This window comes from Argopecten irradians, chromosome 1, assembly GCF_041381155.1.
Source record: "Argopecten irradians isolate NY chromosome 1, Ai_NY, whole genome shotgun sequence".
Taxonomy (NCBI): domain Eukaryota; kingdom Metazoa; phylum Mollusca; class Bivalvia; order Pectinida; family Pectinidae; genus Argopecten; species Argopecten irradians.
In genome coordinates, this window is record NC_091134.1 from 23008417 (window position 1) to 23025924 (window position 17508).

Genomic DNA, 17508 nt, shown 5'->3' on the forward strand with positions numbered 1-17508 from the left:
CGCAGAATATGGCCAAATCTGTATCAAAATATCAAATTGTAATTGCAAAAGTTGCAGTGATTAATTATATATATTTTTACAGTTAAAAGACTATATCTATATTTCTAAGGCATGCGCCTTATTTTCATAGATTGTCCAAATCTACTGTTTTTTGCTACCTAAGATGGACGTAACAATTCGTTCAAGAAGAAATATTGAAATATATCTATTAGCTATTTTATTGTGTTTCATCCTGAATCAGGCTTTTTAGAATCATTAGCTACAAAAAAAAAAAAACATTGTTCAACGAGAAACAGGGCATCAATATGTCGTCACTGGAACATTCAACAGTTACAATGTATTAACTGACTTTAGTAAGGTAATTATCCATTGGGTTTTCACTTTCATAATTATGCTCGAATCGAAATTTTGTATTCATATGTAAAAATAAAATGTCAGCTGTTTTTGTAAAATATCTTCTTCAAAGATAATTTCAATTAGGGGGTAATTTAATTTTACGTTTTAGGCTAAGCAATGAAAACTCCCTGGTATTTTTACACAGTTCAACAAAGACAAATGACGTTCCAAAATTTAATATTTCCATTTCAACAATACAACCGAAAATTAAACGGTATTAATTTTTATCGACGGCTTGAACAGACACCATCACTCCATCCAAAGTCAATCCCCATTTGAGTTACAGATGTAACAGTACTACAACCTGAAAAGGTTACAAATTTCCTTTCACATATTTGTTACAAGGTTTCTGTCACATATTAGTTGCAAATTTCTTTCACATATTTTCGATAATTTCCAAAGTTTCATTACTCTCTTCATGTTATCTTAAAATGAATCTTCTTAGTATTTATATGTTAAGATAATTGTTAATAATATCCATATAAGAATAATATTCGTAGATTGGAATTTAGTTTCCTGCTACTAGCTATACTTGTGATTTATCTTTTTATCTTTAAGCAAATACGATTCACACCAGGCACTTTTTATTATTAGAGCTAGACGTATCTCATAGTACATCATCAGATGCATTCAAACGTGAGCTGCAGACCGCTCGCTTCAGTAAGGGGTTCGACTCCTGCTCAAGGCGATGTCTATTGGGTTTGTTGTCCTCACGGTGGCACGGTGGTTTCCCTTGTAGTTTTCCTCCACCATTAGACAACAACAAGTGTCAGTGAATGTTTGGGAGGCTGAGTGTATATGATAATAGTTAAATTAATTGTTATCTGTGTATGGTTGCATGTGCACGTTTGTATATAAATTGTAGTTAGTTTGTGTTTGGAGAGTTGGTTGTTGGATGCCATAGACACTAAACCCAATAATCCCTTGTGGAGTGTATCTGACTTCGTTGTACCGTCATATATATAGGCGGTTGCTCCGATGCCGGAGGAATTTACCTTGATACATAGTGATAAAAAAAAATTTTTAGAATAAGAAATTAAGAATGTCACTGTCACTCATACTTACCAGTATGCATTGTTCCTGTACTTATTTCATCAAAGGCAAATGAGCGTTTCTTTGTTAAGGAATATGAAAATATACTTACCACGAATATCATGTAATTTTTAAAAAAATATGAAAATCAGCACTCAGTATATTTATTATTTGATTCCCAGTAAAAGATAATCTTCGATCACATTCTGACCAAGAAATTGAAACATGCAGTAGAATATGATATATATCAATAAGCAAATGTCAGAAGTAATTATTATTGTGTAAATAGTTTAAATACGTTTGATAAAGAACAAAACGCATTGCAAAACATACATGTGTGCATATTCAATATTTCAATGATTTTAAGATAGATAAATATGTTCATCGATCAACAACAATAATAAAACATAAACATTCAACTAGGTTAATAAACATTTATCTAAAATATATGTTGTAAAAGAAAATGTCATTGTATTACTGCCGTTCTATCATAAGATTGCACGATTTTGTTACAGTACTAGTGTATCGACTCACTGTAGTAGATTACATCGCTACATGGTACAGGTGAAGTGTCTATGTAACCATCCTCGATACTCCAGGGGTTCCGATCACTTACGATCTCTACACCCCTGGACTATCTCATCGTAAAACTGGAGGCAACAGAACAGAACAGGTAATTTAGTCCTTTGATGTACATCAAAAGAGCCGTATAACGGTACACTGTGGTTGACTATGTGGCTTTGAAGTTGGGCGTCGCTCTCTCTGTAGTCTTCAAAGGAAATCTTTGCTGGTCTGTGATTGGTCAAATATTTTCAGCTGAGCTGCCTTCAATTTCACTATGAGATAGTCCAGGGGTGTAGAGATCGTAAGTGATCGGAAGCCCTGGAGTATCGAGGATGCTATGTAACACGCATTGTGATTGGGTGAAGTGTGTATATAAATAAACGTTACACAATGCAACCTATTTGTGCAATCGGGACGTTGTAAGTACGTCGAAACAATTACAAATGTTCATAGATAAACAGCTGAAAAATTAATATTTGTAAAATAGAAGTATTACGCTGTAAAAATAAATAACGCTGATATATAGAATTCGCGCTGTAATATACATGACTGTTGGGTGTTTTTTTTCCGTAGTACACCTAGCACATGTGACGAACTTGACTGACAGAGTTTCCTGAAATAGCTGTTGTAAATATATAAATAAGATGATTGAAAAAAAAAATCAAACATGGAAAGAGATAACACACAATCAGGTTATACTAGCTGTAGAAGAATACGTAATATTGATTTAAACATGATAATACTGGTACCGTTAATGAATAAATATGAAGGTCAAGAAGAAAGTATCTGCTAAAACAACTGTTCAGTTTCATAATTATGGTAAGGTATATTTAAAATGTCAATTTAACACTGAATTTGAACTTTATACTGAATAAAAAGTGTGGAAGTACTAAAAATCGTCGATCGCCAAGCTGCCAACGCGTGCATATTATAAGTTACCGGTAAGATACATGTGTGTTTGCACATGTGTAACGTTACGTTACTATTTTAATCTCTCGCTAAAATTGCGCCAAAATTAGAAGCGGTTCAACCGATCACAGCCAAAATTAGAAGCAGTCCTCAACCGATCATATGTCGACATGTCAAAGCCACGAACCGATCTAAAAGTACGCGAAAGGGTAGTGAAAATGTACAATGATGGCATGGGGTGTACTATGAAAATATATCTAAAGCGGCCGACGTTTGTAAATCCACCTGTCGGAAACATCGCAAAGTTGTGCGAGACACAACATGGTTCTCTGCTTCCACGTGTTCGGTCTATCATGACACCAACAAAGGTCAGTGAAGAAGTTGTTAAATTCGTCGAATATCGGAAGAAAATGAGACCAAGCATGGCAGGCTAAAAAAAAACAGCTTTACTGTGCACACACGTTTTTCTCTTCTATTTTTAGATCAACTCAGCCAATCACAATGCGTGTTACATAGGCACTTCACCTGTAACATGTAGCGATGTAATCTACTACAGTGAGTCGATACACTAGTACTGTAACACAATCGTGCAATCTTATGATAGAACGGCAGTAAAACCACTAGCTATATAGGCTCATTTGGCTGTATTCGAATTTCTAGACCGAATCATCTCACTCTTAAAATAAGCCACAAAAACAATCATATCAATAAACAAAAAGTAAGTGACTCATTTAAGAGACAGGTAATTCGGTTTATTGAATTTCATGATTGACATCATTTAACGTTTATTGTGAATTTGTACATGTGTCCGTTATACACACCTGTCCCGTCGTCATAAGAGACAGTTTCGCCGGCCGGCTGAATGGCAGCTCCGTCAACCCGGAACAAGAACTTCCCTGGAACTCCAACATTAGATCGGTAGACGAGGTTGATCACGTCATCAGAAAGGGATCCGTTAACAGTGTAACTACTTATACCATCCCCAGCATTAAACCCAACCTACAAAATGCCACAATGAACATTTCTGTAACCAGATACAAAACCATTGACTGATTGGTCAATAGATAATACAAATGTGATTAACGATAATATTGAATATCATCCAGGATTGTTTTTCTTTTTATTCAAGTATTGATCATATCACTTTGCAGTGTTCAACTTCACACAAAATATATACTTGTACTTAATTAAGCTATAGGCATGGAATTGAAATTTCATGCTTCGTGTTTTTGACAACATATACTCCACATTTACTTCATATCACGCAATACAAAAAAAAAACATAATGTCAATGCAATAAGTAAAACAACACCTAAAAAGTACGTTCAAAATTGGTTACGCGAGAGGAAAGCTTCAAACATGAAAGTATGTGTTACTTATATTTCTGGTTAACAACAGAAGGTTGTGAGCACAAGTTTGAACTTACCATCGCGTTTCTGGCCCAGTCTAGTTTTAAATAATGCAGCATTACAAAGGACTTTGTACCATCAGTTGTCAGGACGATCTGGAAAGTGTTCCTCTGTAATCAGGGAAGGAAAAACGAAATAATTTGTGTGAAGTCTGGGCGTTGTTGTTTTAGTAAAAATGATTATAATACAAAAATCTAATTATTTACGAAAATATGGTGATATTAATCCTCAGCTCAAAACATACGACAAAAATACACGAATGCTTCTTATTTTTGTATGAAGTGAACACCTTATTCCTGTTTTTTTCATGGGGGAATAGATACGAAATAAAGAAATACGTACGAACAAATAAAATTACGTAGACAGTCAATGGAAGTATTTGCAATTGTATTATAGCAATAAACACTTTAAAGTTGTGTTGTGAAATGCGTGACGAGTTGACTTGCTTGTATAACGTTTGGGTTTTGGCATGTTTGAAAACTCGTCCCGAAGGTGATGAACGGAAATACTTTGTCAGTCCGGCAATTTGGTTTGCTACTCCGTACGAGTACTGCACTCTTTTGCCGAACGGCAGATACACGTTTAACTTCATATTCACCAAAGTTGTACAAATGTACATGAAGATAAAGACTTTCGACCATTTCTACATAAAAATTTGTACAACGTCGATCCTGTTGTAGACATATTTCAATAATTCAAATAGATTTCAGAGATGAACCATGAATTTCAATGAAAATCCTTACTCTCAACGATAGAAAGAATTATATTGTAATACAATTTTATCATGCAACCTACCACATATATTTTGCTCTATTCGGCACTGACGGAAAACAGTTGTATTTTTTCACATGTGTCGATTCCATCGATCTCCTATTAGTTGATCCATTGTTTGAAAGTCGTACATGTTTGTTGAACATTGTAATATACGAATGTGTTAATAAATGTAACACTGCTAAATATAAAAATAATATGCAATTTTGTTGGTGTTGCAGGTGGCTCGCCACTTTTGTCTTTCTTAACCCTCGCCAAAATGCAGCTTTTATTTTAAAACACTAACCATGTTTTGTATATATATATTCACAATATCAATGGAGTATTTGGTATTTCAAATTTCAGCAACAAGGGAATATTTACTTATGTTTTGGGAGTATTTTACTCCCTCTACCTCGAGCAACGAAAGTTTAAACAGACTTGTGTTGTGAGCAGACGACCCTCATAGCAAACTAAACATTTCCAATGGAATAAGCAAAAGATTATATTCTGGATCAATACCGACCTTCGTCGATATGCCTTGATCAGCTTGTATCTCTATTGTTCCACAACTAACTAATACTTACCAAAAGGAATTGACCTCCGCTTGCCCCATAATAGGGTACTTCGCTCCATGTAACGATGAACACAAAACTCGGAATGAAGTCTTCCTGCCCTGGAAATCCTGACTGTACGTCCGATCCTGTTAGGTTTAGAAGTTCTGGATTTGTGCTGAGCTTATACCAAATTTGTCCTTCATTAATCGTTGTAATGTCAGTCCAAAATCCAGCTATCATCACGAAGCTGGAACTAGGGAATGCGGAGGGAGTGAATGTACTTAATGAATTCGCGAATGTAATGTCTCCGTTTGTGTTCACCTATAAAATATCAAACATAAGAATCAGAGAAACGAACATCCTCGATACTCCAGGCGTTATTATCACTGTTGTTATATCCACCCTCGTATACGATCATCAGAAATAAAGAGCCGCAGAAAACAAGTGGTGTTGAGCATTGTTTACTAGCCCTCCAACACTGTGTCGCGAGTTCGAGACCCATTTTGTGTATCTGCTAGGATCTAACAATAGATAGGAGAATTTTGTCCTTCGAACTCCAGTTTTTTTCATTGCCGAAATCATCATTTTGTATTTTAAAAATATATACACAAACTGTACTTACATATGCCGAAGTGCGGATGGTGGTGAAATATGGGAACGAAAACAGGATTGCTGATGAACTACCGTCGTCATTGCGATGTAGAAGCAGATCATCAGCTGTCGATACATTGTCGTACGGGTATGGATAAAGGTCGTTCAAGGTCAAACTGTCCACGCAAATTAAACAAATGGCGAATAGTACTGTAAGTACTTCCATATTGTCAGTACAACAACATATCCGACAAACATTACAATCAGTATGACTACATCTAACTGAGTCTACTTCAGGAAGTTGAGTGTAACTTATAACACTATAAACCCAGCAAGGATGTTACCTAAAACTGATTTTAACTTTTTGTACTCTTATGTGGAAAATATACGGCGGCTTATTAGTGCCATTGCATAATTTTATCTATTGTATACGTACAAAATAGTATCCTGTACAAGATATTATCTTCTGCGTACAACTTAACTTGTACCTGCAATATACGGGATTGGGTTTTTATTAGTTTAACGTCCTATTAACATTCAAGGTCACGTAAGGACGTGGCAGATTTTGCTGGTAGTGGAAAGCCGGAGTACCCGGAGAAAAACCACCGATCAACGGTCAGTACCTGGCAACTGCCCCATATGGGATTCGAACTCGAACAGAGGTGGATGGCCTGTGGTGATATGTCGAGACATCTTAACCACTACGCAACCGCAGCCCCTCTGCAAGATACTATATACAGTTTTACGTATATACTTGATAATAAGTTGTAGATACAAGATACTATGTTGTACGTAGAAAATACTTTCTCGCGCCTCTATGATATAACAAAACCCATTAATATACGCGTTTAGAGTGCAAAAGTATCCCGTCTTTGGCCTCCTGGTTCAAGGCCGATTAACCATTTCTTCTGCGCATCGAATTCAGTCATTCCGCTTATAACTATAGTTCGGTTATATCAAAGAAAAACTATGATCAGTCGGTACATATTGTTTTCATAATTAAAAACAACCAAACAATGCATGGTAAATGACTGAACGCACATATTTCTAATAGCATTTATTATACGAAACATGTGACATCACATGCGCGGACTGTAACAATCAAGTAATGGTACCAGCCAAATCGGACGAGATAGAAAAATCTAGCACCGGGTATCATGTGAGAATTCTCTGTCCGAGGTGCGAGAAAACTCGATCTCGATCACTTGTACGTACAAGATACTAAGTGGTACATACAAATGTTAAGTAATCTACAAGATAGATTACATAGTGGTCCTTATACGCCGCCGTAATAAAACTGGTTTTAAAAAATATTAGATTACGGATGTTTTAAAACTTTGATAAAGCTTTTTGTCGTCAAGATTAACCAGATAAGTGTCTGTCAATAACATAAGTAATATTCGTGTCTTTTGTTCCGATTGCATAATCTTAGGTATATATTTACATTCCATAGTTACAAACTGGTTCTGTTTCTTTTTTTCTTGACTTCTATTTATAAAGACCTGTCCAATCATTTAGCCGCGTGAGCAGGATGTAACTTGATAAACTGAAACAAATGAAAAATAAATCGGTCACCTAAAGGATGATCGTGTCTGTGTCATAGACAGTTGACTCTAACTATACTGCATAGTTGCAAATATGCGTAGGTGTTTGAATTTCGCTAAAGCAAATGCACCCTAAGTCGCGAAAAATACCTCGCTAATTTTTCCACGAAGATGTATACATGTTGTTTACATACAATTTGTACTTGTATCACACCCTGAAACGTGAGTGACATTTCAAAAGTCTACAGACTGCATTTTAGAGTTGTATCTTTGATTTCATAGTTTAATTAGGATATTGAATCATAAAATAAAATAAATAGACAATACAGGTTTATCAGGTCAGAAACCATCAAATGAAATCACCTCACAACTAGAAAATACAAAGTTATCTGGTCAGCAACCATTAAAAGAAATCACCTCGTAACTAGACAATACAAGGTTATGTGGTCAGCAACCATCGAACGAAATCACCTCATAACTAGACAATACATGGTTATCTGGTCAGCAACCATCAAATGAAATCACCTCACAACTAGAAAATACAAAGTTATCTGGTCAGCAACCATTAAAAGAAATCACCTCGTAACTAGACAATCCAAGGTTATGTGGTCAGCAACCATCGAACGAAATCACCTCATAACTAGACAATACATGGTTATCTGGTCAGCAACCATCAAATGAAATCACCTCATACCTAAATAATACAAGGTTATCTGGTCAGCAACCATCAAACGAAATCGCCTCAAAACTAGACAATACAAGTTTATCTAGTCAGCGACCATCAAATGAAATCACCTCACAACTAGAAAATACAAAGTTATCTGGTCAGCAACCATCAAAAGAAATCACCTCGTAACTAGACAATACAAGGTTATTTGGTCAGCAACCATCAAACGAAATCACCTCAAAACTAGACAATACAAGATTATCTGGTCAGCAACCATCAAACGAAATCACTGCTTCCCTAGACAACAATACAAGAATATTATCATTGCAATCAATGACCCAGTTCAACAATGAACCAGATTGAGGTTCAAGGTCAAAGACACTATGTCCAATTGTTTTAGTTTGTTCTGTTCGTGTAACTTCTAGTAATCATTTTAAGTAAATTTCTGGTATTAAACTTTAATGTATTAGTAGAGTAAAATATCTAAGCATAAAAACGCGAGTATACTTCTGTTTTCATCAGGTTCCGAAAATCAATCCTCTCGTGGAGGAGACAGCCTTGTGACATTGTTCGGGAGTGGTGACCAGACTTCTCCCAGTCTAGAAGGCAAGGAACAGGAGACGAGTTTCTCCTTCAACTTTGGTACAGACAAAGGTGGCGATACTCTCATGTCTCTGTTCGAGGGAGGATCAGACAGTCAAAACAGCGGCAACGCAAAGGATTCAGGTTTCTCCATGAATTCTGGTGGTGGATCCAGCATCCCTGCCAATTCGCGAAGTTTTAGCTTATTCTAAACGTAACCTTTTGAAACCAACGGTTAATGTTTGTAAATGTATCAATATAATTATTTTAATTGATAGTGAAAATATAGATAATGTATTGTAGAGAAAATTTGATGTCTTTTATATTCATCTTCGGTGTTTACATTGTTATTTGAAATTTTTGTTAATTACCTTATTAAATTTGGTCAATTACATTCATTTTGGATGGTGAATAAAGGGATGGAGTTATTGGTGGTTTTTTTCTTCATTTTTTATGTGTTTGTAAAAACAATATTGCTGCACGCAAGCAGTGAATGAAAACAAATTACCTTGCTATTTTGTAAATAGATTTGTATTCTTAGATTATTTATATTTTACATATAAAACTCCATTTATTTATATGAAGTGTAATGTAACACTATTTCTTTGTTAAAGACAACTGACTTTGAGCAAAAGGATATCCTGACCTGATTGTGAACATTTTCTTAAAAGGGACACACTGTAAAATGCAGTCAGTTGTGGAAGAACTGTTGAAGTGTTAGCTGCTTACATACTTTGGATGAAAATATTATCCACTTGTATTTGATAACTCCTTAAGTTGCCAAAGTAAATGGAAACTATTCATCTAAAACATTGGCTACTGCTATAAATGGAGCACATCAACTTGGCTACCATTTAAATTGTTCCCGGTAATGGATTGAAACGATGAGCAGCGTGATTCTTCATTAGCTGCACCCTCTTAAGTAAGATATCCATACGAATATTTGTTTTAAAATGGACGTAACAATTCGTTTAAAAGAAATATTGAAATATATATATTAGTCATTTCATTGTTTTTCATCCTGAATCAGGCTTTTTAGAATCAAGAGCTACAAAAAACAAAAACAAACAAGCAAACAAAACAAAAACAGGGCATCAATATGTCGTCACTGGAACAGTCAACAGTTGTTAACCGACTTTAGTAAGGTAATTATCCATTGTGTCTCCTCTTTCTTAGTTATGATTGAAATCGAAATTTTATGCATTCATATGTATAAATAAAATTTCAGCTGTTTTTGAAAAATGCCCTCTTCAAAAATAATTTCAAAAAGGGGTTAATTTAATTTTACGTTTTAGGCCAATTAATGAAACATCCTTGGTATTTTTGACAAAGACAAATGTTCTAAAATATAATACATGTATTTCCTTTTCAACAATAAAACCGGTATTATTTTTTTTATCGACGGCTTGAACAGACACCATCCATCCATCCATCCAAAGTCAATCCCCATTTGAGTTACAGATGTAATAATACTACAACCTGAAAAGGTTACAAATTTTCTTTCACATATTTGTTGCAAGGTTTCTTTCACATATTTGTTACAAATTTTCTTTTGCATATTTTGGATAATTTCCATAGTTTCAAAACTTTCTTCATTTTATCTTAAAATGAATCTTCTTAGTATTTAAAGGGCCACTACCTTTCCGAACGGCTTTTAATTTTTAAAATAGGAATGTAAAACGAGATCAATAATTTTGTAGAGTCGCAGAAGTTATTAACTATACATTTACTAGCACACTTATCATCACCTTCAGAACTGTTTAATTAGAATAAATAAAATGTTAATTTTCATAACGCGGGTCGTTTTATGTTTCCCGCCGTCGTCCTAAATGCCGCGCGGTAGTTGACTATCACTGAGCCTGATACTAACCTTACTTGTGATATATCTTCTTGTCTTTAAGCAAATACGATTCACATCAGGCAGTATTAATTATTAGAGCTGGACGTATCTCATGGTACTAGTAAAACATTTTTTTAGGTTTAATTTTAGAATAAGAAATGAAAAATGTCACTGTGTGTCACTTATACTTACCAGTATACATACAGTAAAACCCCGTTATATCGCCACCTTCTGTTTTCCTTGATTTTAGCGATATATCGAGTTTGGCGGTATATCGGATTTGTCTTTGAAATCTTGATTAGGCCTAAATATAGGTAGTCCCCCGGTGCCGTACTGAAACAGACTTTCTAGTCAGTCTGTGTACTGTACGTATGGCCACTTCGTATTTTCTAATATGAATAGTTCCAAAATTGAAGTAATTTCGAAAGTAGTCTTTCAATAAATATGTCAGCTTTATGTGTGTAAAATACGAAAACCGAACTCGTTTGTGCTACCACGTATCGTGCCTGCTATCTGGTATTTTCTCGGTTACATGATATTTTTAACACGGGAAATCCCGCCCGGAAACAAAGAATAGAAGTTCTGAACAAGCGCAGTGCGGTCGTGACCTCACTTCCGCGCACATGTCTGCAAATTTTAAAACGGGTACTCCGGTAATAAACGGCACTCAGACGACGATTTGATCTTACTAATAAACGGCGGACTCTTCTGCACGTACGTAATATTTCTATCGCTCTTGAAATTGCTAGTTGCGTTGTATGGTCCAATATAAACGAACGGCGATATCGAGAAACAGACTTGTGGGTCCTTTTTGTCAATAAAATAACTAAGCTTAACGTTAATAGTACGTAAAACACATGTACAGAAGTGGTTTTATTCACCACAACTTGCGACAATAACAAAGGTGTATACATAATATTAATTGATTTCACTGTGTACACGCGGTCGTACACGCGGCCATAGTGTGTGTAGCTGATTACCTGTCAGTCGGCGGTTGATCATGAGCACCTTACCAATGGGGACAACCTACGTCACCGGAAACGATATCGGACACACAAAAACAATGAAAAAACGCCCGCTTCAAGATGAAAATCGGCTGAAATTATGACATAAAAGCAATGCATCTTCTTAACCTATCGTGCGTCAAAGACAGTGTATTGTTAGAGACTCTGTGAAATTATTAGATGTCGTCAAACTAGCTCAGATTATGCAAACACCTCGACACAAATTTTTTTGACAGCAGGGATATCGGTCACATTTTATTCACTAAAACGTTATAAATTGCAAATAAATAAATTTTGCTGCCACAAAACTGTCCCGTTTACTAATATGTAATATATGACTGTTGGAAGAAAATATTTCATTCATTATATCTGCTAGTGGAGAATCATATACGGTGCTTAATTAGAAGTTATGAAAGTGATATCGGTCACACTTAAAACTTTAGGGATGACGGTCACATCCAAAGTTACGAAAACTGTGGATAAGACGCCAAAATACTTTTATTGGATTTTATCTGATCTTGAAAGACGACTTTTGAACCCCCTATCAGCAAATGGTTAACGAGCTATTGAAATCGCTTTTCGTCTATTGCTCATCATCCGTCTGTCTTTTTTTCACAACGTGGCTATTGGTCACATTTTATTCACCGAAAATATGTCATGTGTAATTTTTTTTAACTTTACTGTTATTTACTGATATAAAATACCTTATATTTCAAATAGTAGCTACAGTTCATTTTATCCGCTCCAAAGACACTAAACCCAATAATCCCTTGTGGAGTGTATCTGACTTCGTTTTACCGTCATATATATAGGCGGTTGCTCCGATGCCGGAGGAATTTACCTTGATACATAGTGATAAAAAAAATTTTTAGAATAAGAAATTAAAAATGTCACTGTCACTCATACTTACCAGTATACATTGTACCTGTACTTATTTCATCAAAGGCAAATGAGCGTTTTAAGAAATATGAAAATGTACTTACCCCGAATATCATGTAATTTTTAAAACAAATATGAAAATCAGCACTCAGTATATTTAATGTTTGATTCCGAGTAATAGATAATCTACGGTAACATTCTGACTAAGAAATTGAAACATGCAGTAGAATATGATATATATCAATAAGCAAACGTTAGTATTTAGTATTACTGTGGAAATAGTTTAAATATGTTTGTAAAGAACCAAACGCATTACAAAATATATACATGTACATGTGTGCATATTCGATATTGCAATAATTTTAAAAGAGATAAATATGTTTATCGATCAGCAATAATAATAAAATAAACATTCAACTAGGTTAATACACATTTATCTACAATATATATTGTAAAAGAAGATTTCATTGTTTTAAAACCATTAATTAGCTACATAGGCTCATTGGGCTGTATTCAAATTTCTAGACCGAATCATCTCACTCTTAAAATAAGCAACAAAAACAACCATATCAATAAACAAAAAGTAAAAGTGACTCATTTTTAGAGACAAATAATTCGGTCTATCGAATTTCATGATTGACATCATTTAACGTTTATTGTGAACTTGTACATATGTCCGTTATACACACCTGTCCCGTTGTTTTAAGAGATAGTTTCGTAGGCCGGCTGAATGGCACCTCTGTCAACCCGGAACAAGAACTTCCCAGGAACTCCAACAGTAGATCGGTAGACGAGGTTGATCACGTCATCAGAGAGGGATCCGTTAACAGTGTAACTACTTATACCATCCCCAGCATTAAACCCAACCTACAAAATGCCACAATGAACATTTCTGTAACCAGATACAAAACCATTGACTGATTGGTCAAAAGATAATACAAATGTGATTAACGATAATATTGAATATCATCCAGGATTGTTTTTCTTTTTATTAAAGTATTGATCATATCACTTTGCAGTGTTCAACTTCACACAAAATATATACTTGTACTTAATTAAGCTATAGGCATGGAATTGAAATTTCATGCTTCGTGTTTTTGACAACAGATACTCCACATTTACTTCATATCACGCAATACAAAAAAGACACAGAATGTCAATGCAATAAGTAAAACAACACCTACAAAATACATTTAAAATTGGTAACGCGAGAGGAAAGCTTCAAACAAGAAACGCATTTATATGTGTTACCTATATTTCTGGCTAACAACAGAAGGTTGTGAGCACAAGAATTTGAACTTACCATCGCGTTTCTGGCCCAGTCTAGTTTTAAATAATGCAGCATTACAAAGGACTTTGTACCATCAGTTGTCAGGACGATCTGGAAAGGGTTCCTCTGTAATCAGTGAAGGAAAAACGAAATAATTTCGTCCGTGTGTTGTTGTTTTATTAAAAAGAATATAAAAGAGTCTAATACAAAAATGTTTGAGGAATCATAAATTAAATTACAGTAAATCACAAAAATGTTATTACATGTACATGTATATACGAAAATATGATGTTATTAATTCTCAGCTCAAAACATACGACAAAAATAATACACGAATGTTTCTGAAATATTTAGAATACCCGGTACTGACTATTGATTATATAACATTGTTGGCCTTCAAAAATCTGTTTGGAAACTCAGACAAGATAACGTTTTAAAATTCCTATGGTGAGTAGTTCAATGTACAGTCAAAGGAGATAAATTTCACATTGGTCAGGAAGTCCTTGTTTTCCGCTGACGAATGCTATTTTTTCACTATCAAAAACAGGAGCAGACGATTTAGTATTTTTCTTGAGTTACAAAAAGGTTTTTTTTATATTTATTTTTTATTTTTCAAGACATTTTATAGTACATAACATAATACAAGCATATACACATTCACTCCGACATACCATATACATTATACATGTATAGTAATTGCAATCATATGAAGTACATACATACATTCATACATCTATTACATAGATTTTATACATACACACATATATTGTAAATCATATGTATAGTAGTTACATATTTCCTTATAAAAATACATACTTACATGCATACATAGATACATATACAAGCATACTTACAAAGCGTACATGCACAGGTACATATATAGTGTTGAAGTTAAATACATATATGACATACATACATACATACACACCCTAACATATGCACACACACTTACACACCCTTGTATACCTTCACAAACTCTTAACTCATACACAAAGGAAAGAAAATCATCGTTTTTATTATCAACTATACATCAAACACTTAAATTTGGAGAGGGGGTGAGAAAAAGAAGGAAGAAAGAGAAAGAGAGAGAGATCCCACAACTGCTATAAGATGATGAAGAAGAGAAAAAAAAAAACAAGAAAAAAAAAAAAAAAAACGAAAAAAAAAGACATTTTTTTTCTAAAAAGGCAAAGTCAGGAATTAAAATTAAAGTTTTGGTTTCACACATGCCTGTTAAATTTTTATAGCTACATTTCAATAAAATGTTTCCATTTTCTCCAATTATTGTCAAATTTCCTTTTTATGTTTTCATTTTTATAATATGCGGTAAATTTCACAGTATTGAAATGATCTTTAATCGTATTGATGAGGGCGTCAACAAGAGTTACAAAAAGTTCATTACTTTACACCATTACCACCATTGAAAAGTTTGAGCTTTTAATTTTACATAAAGTTAAAAATATGAAAAAGAATTAACTGCATCCGAAAAAAATCTGTGGCACTATATCCTATAGGAAATGAAGTACTGATTGCACATGCACCAATGGCAAAATAAAATATTTTATGTTATTTTTTGTGTTAGACATATATATACATGATTAAACACCAATTATTGCTCAAATGATGACTATCATTTATGCTCTGTCGGCGGTGGAGTTCTCAAGATAATTTTTGTATGAAGTGATTTGCCTTACTCCTGTTTTTTCATGAGGGGGTAAATACGAGATAAAGGAGTACGTTTAAGTTCATATTCATCACAGTTGTACAAATGTACATGATGATAAAGACTTTGGATCGTTTCTACATAAAAGTTTGTTTAATGTCGATGTTATTGCATCTACAGATTTCGATAATTAAGACAGATTTCAGAGATGAACCATGGATTTCAAGGAAAATCCTTGCTCTCAATAATGGAATTGTCTCACAATTGTATTCACAATAACAACAAGTTAAACACGCATACGTTATGCGCAAACGACCCTCATAGCAAACAAAGCACAACATTTCCAGTGGAATTTAATAGCAAAAGATTAGACTCTAGATCAATCTTCAACTTGACAGAACATCGAAATCAACACTTACCACTGAGAGGAATTGGTCTCTGCTTGCCCTATAAAAGAGTACTTCACTCCATGTAACGATGAACACCAAACTCAGAATGAAGTCTTCCTGCCCTGGAAATCCTGACTGTACGTCCGATCCTGTTCGGTTTAGAAAGATCTGGACTTGTGCTGAGCTTATACCAAATGTGTCCTTCATTAGTCGTTATAATGTCGGTCCAAAATCCAGCTATCATCACGAAGCTGGAACTATGGAATGCGGAGGGAGTGTATTTAATGACTCGCGAATGTAATGTCTCCGTTTGTGTTCACCTATAAAATATCAAACATAAGAATCAGAGAAAAGAACATCCTTGATACTCAAGGGGTTACTATCATTGTCGTTATATTCACCCCTGGAATATGCCATAGTAAAACTGGAGGCAATAGAAGAAACAGGTAATTTTTTGTTGATCTACATCAAAGTAATCGGATAACGAATTAACGATACACTTTGGTTAAATGTGCGGCTTTCAATCTGAGCGTCGTCCTCAAATGAAGGCTCTACAAGCCTGTAATGTTGATAAGGTTTTTTCTCTCCTGAACTGCCCCAAGTTTTACTGTGAGATACAGAACGCAGTTTTAGAGATGCACCTGTGATTTCATAGTTTAATTAGGATATTGAATTAGTAAATAAAATAAGCATTAGCAAAATAGTTTATCTTATATAGTTAACCGATGCGAAAATATTACAACATCTAAGTGTGTTACCCTAGCTCGCAGACTTTTTCGAAAACAGTGGCACGAATCTTTATTGGCTGTGACTTTTAACATACAAATTGTAGGCATGCCTTTCTAGTGGCTCCAGAATTTCCAGTTATTTAGTCTTTATTTCTTGATGATTCAATTCAATTCAATTCATTTATTTGCATTTTTACATCCACAAACAAGGATCGATAGCAAATTACAAAGATAACATTACATGTATAACACAAAAATAATAAACAAGAACAACTTAATTAAGCATTCAGTAAGCCCGCTTTCCTCATCTTGCAGAAGTTGTTGTTCATTAGATGACAATAACTTTATTAAATTTTCATAGTCTGTGAACATAGAATTAATTTTGTATTTAGATAAGAAAGTTTTTCTTTCAGTAGAATTTACTTGGTACTGTTAAGGATGAAGTTTTTCTCATTTTTTCCAGAGCTATATGGGCTTATCAGCTATTTTATATAAATATTGCTTAATATCGAAAACCGAACTTTTCCACTTTTTTTTCACCAAGTTCCTGATTTTGAACTACATGTACATGTAGATCTATTTAAGACTATTTCTATCTACTTCTACAATGAGTTTATTGAGGTGGTTTGTGCCATTTCGTTATTTCGTCGAAAAAATAAGTCTAAAAATGAAATTGAAGTTTGAATATTACTTGAAATCACCATTTGATTATTTGTTTTTTGATGATTTGGTAA

General features: G+C 34.3%; 2 protein-coding genes across 5 annotated transcripts; both read right to left on the minus strand.

Moving 5' to 3' along the window:
* Positions 1-556: 556 nt before the first annotated feature.
* LOC138321236 (sushi, nidogen and EGF-like domain-containing protein 1) lies at positions 557-6436 on the minus strand. Of its 3 annotated transcripts, XM_069264779.1 has the most exons (6): positions 6240-6436; positions 5648-5938; positions 4328-4420; positions 3723-3900; positions 1462-1510; positions 557-700 (listed from the first exon to the last, which is right to left on the minus strand). In XM_069264779.1, exons 1-5 carry the CDS (start codon positions 6432-6434, stop codon positions 1491-1493), a joined length of 777 nt encoding a protein of 258 aa, XP_069120880.1. In that variant the 5' UTR covers positions 6435-6436; the 3' UTR covers positions 557-700; positions 1462-1490. The 3 variants fall into 3 exon arrangements, with proteins under 3 accessions (XP_069120880.1, XP_069120871.1, XP_069120862.1); XM_069264770.1 differs by lacking the exon at positions 1462-1510; XM_069264761.1 differs by lacking the exon at positions 1462-1510 and having other exon boundaries at positions 557-1184.
* A 259-nt stretch (positions 6437-6695) lies between these two features.
* LOC138321249 (sushi, nidogen and EGF-like domain-containing protein 1) lies at positions 6696-16339 on the minus strand. Of its 2 annotated transcripts, XM_069264801.1 has the most exons (4): positions 16077-16339; positions 14028-14120; positions 13414-13591; positions 6696-7754 (listed from the first exon to the last, which is right to left on the minus strand). In XM_069264801.1, exons 1-3 carry the CDS (start codon positions 16251-16253, stop codon positions 13427-13429), a joined length of 435 nt encoding a protein of 144 aa, XP_069120902.1. In that variant the 5' UTR covers positions 16254-16339; the 3' UTR covers positions 6696-7754; positions 13414-13426. The 2 variants fall into 2 exon arrangements, with proteins under 2 accessions (XP_069120902.1, XP_069120894.1); XM_069264793.1 differs by lacking the exon at positions 6696-7754 and having other exon boundaries at positions 12733-13591.
* Positions 16340-17508: the final 1169 nt, after the last annotated feature.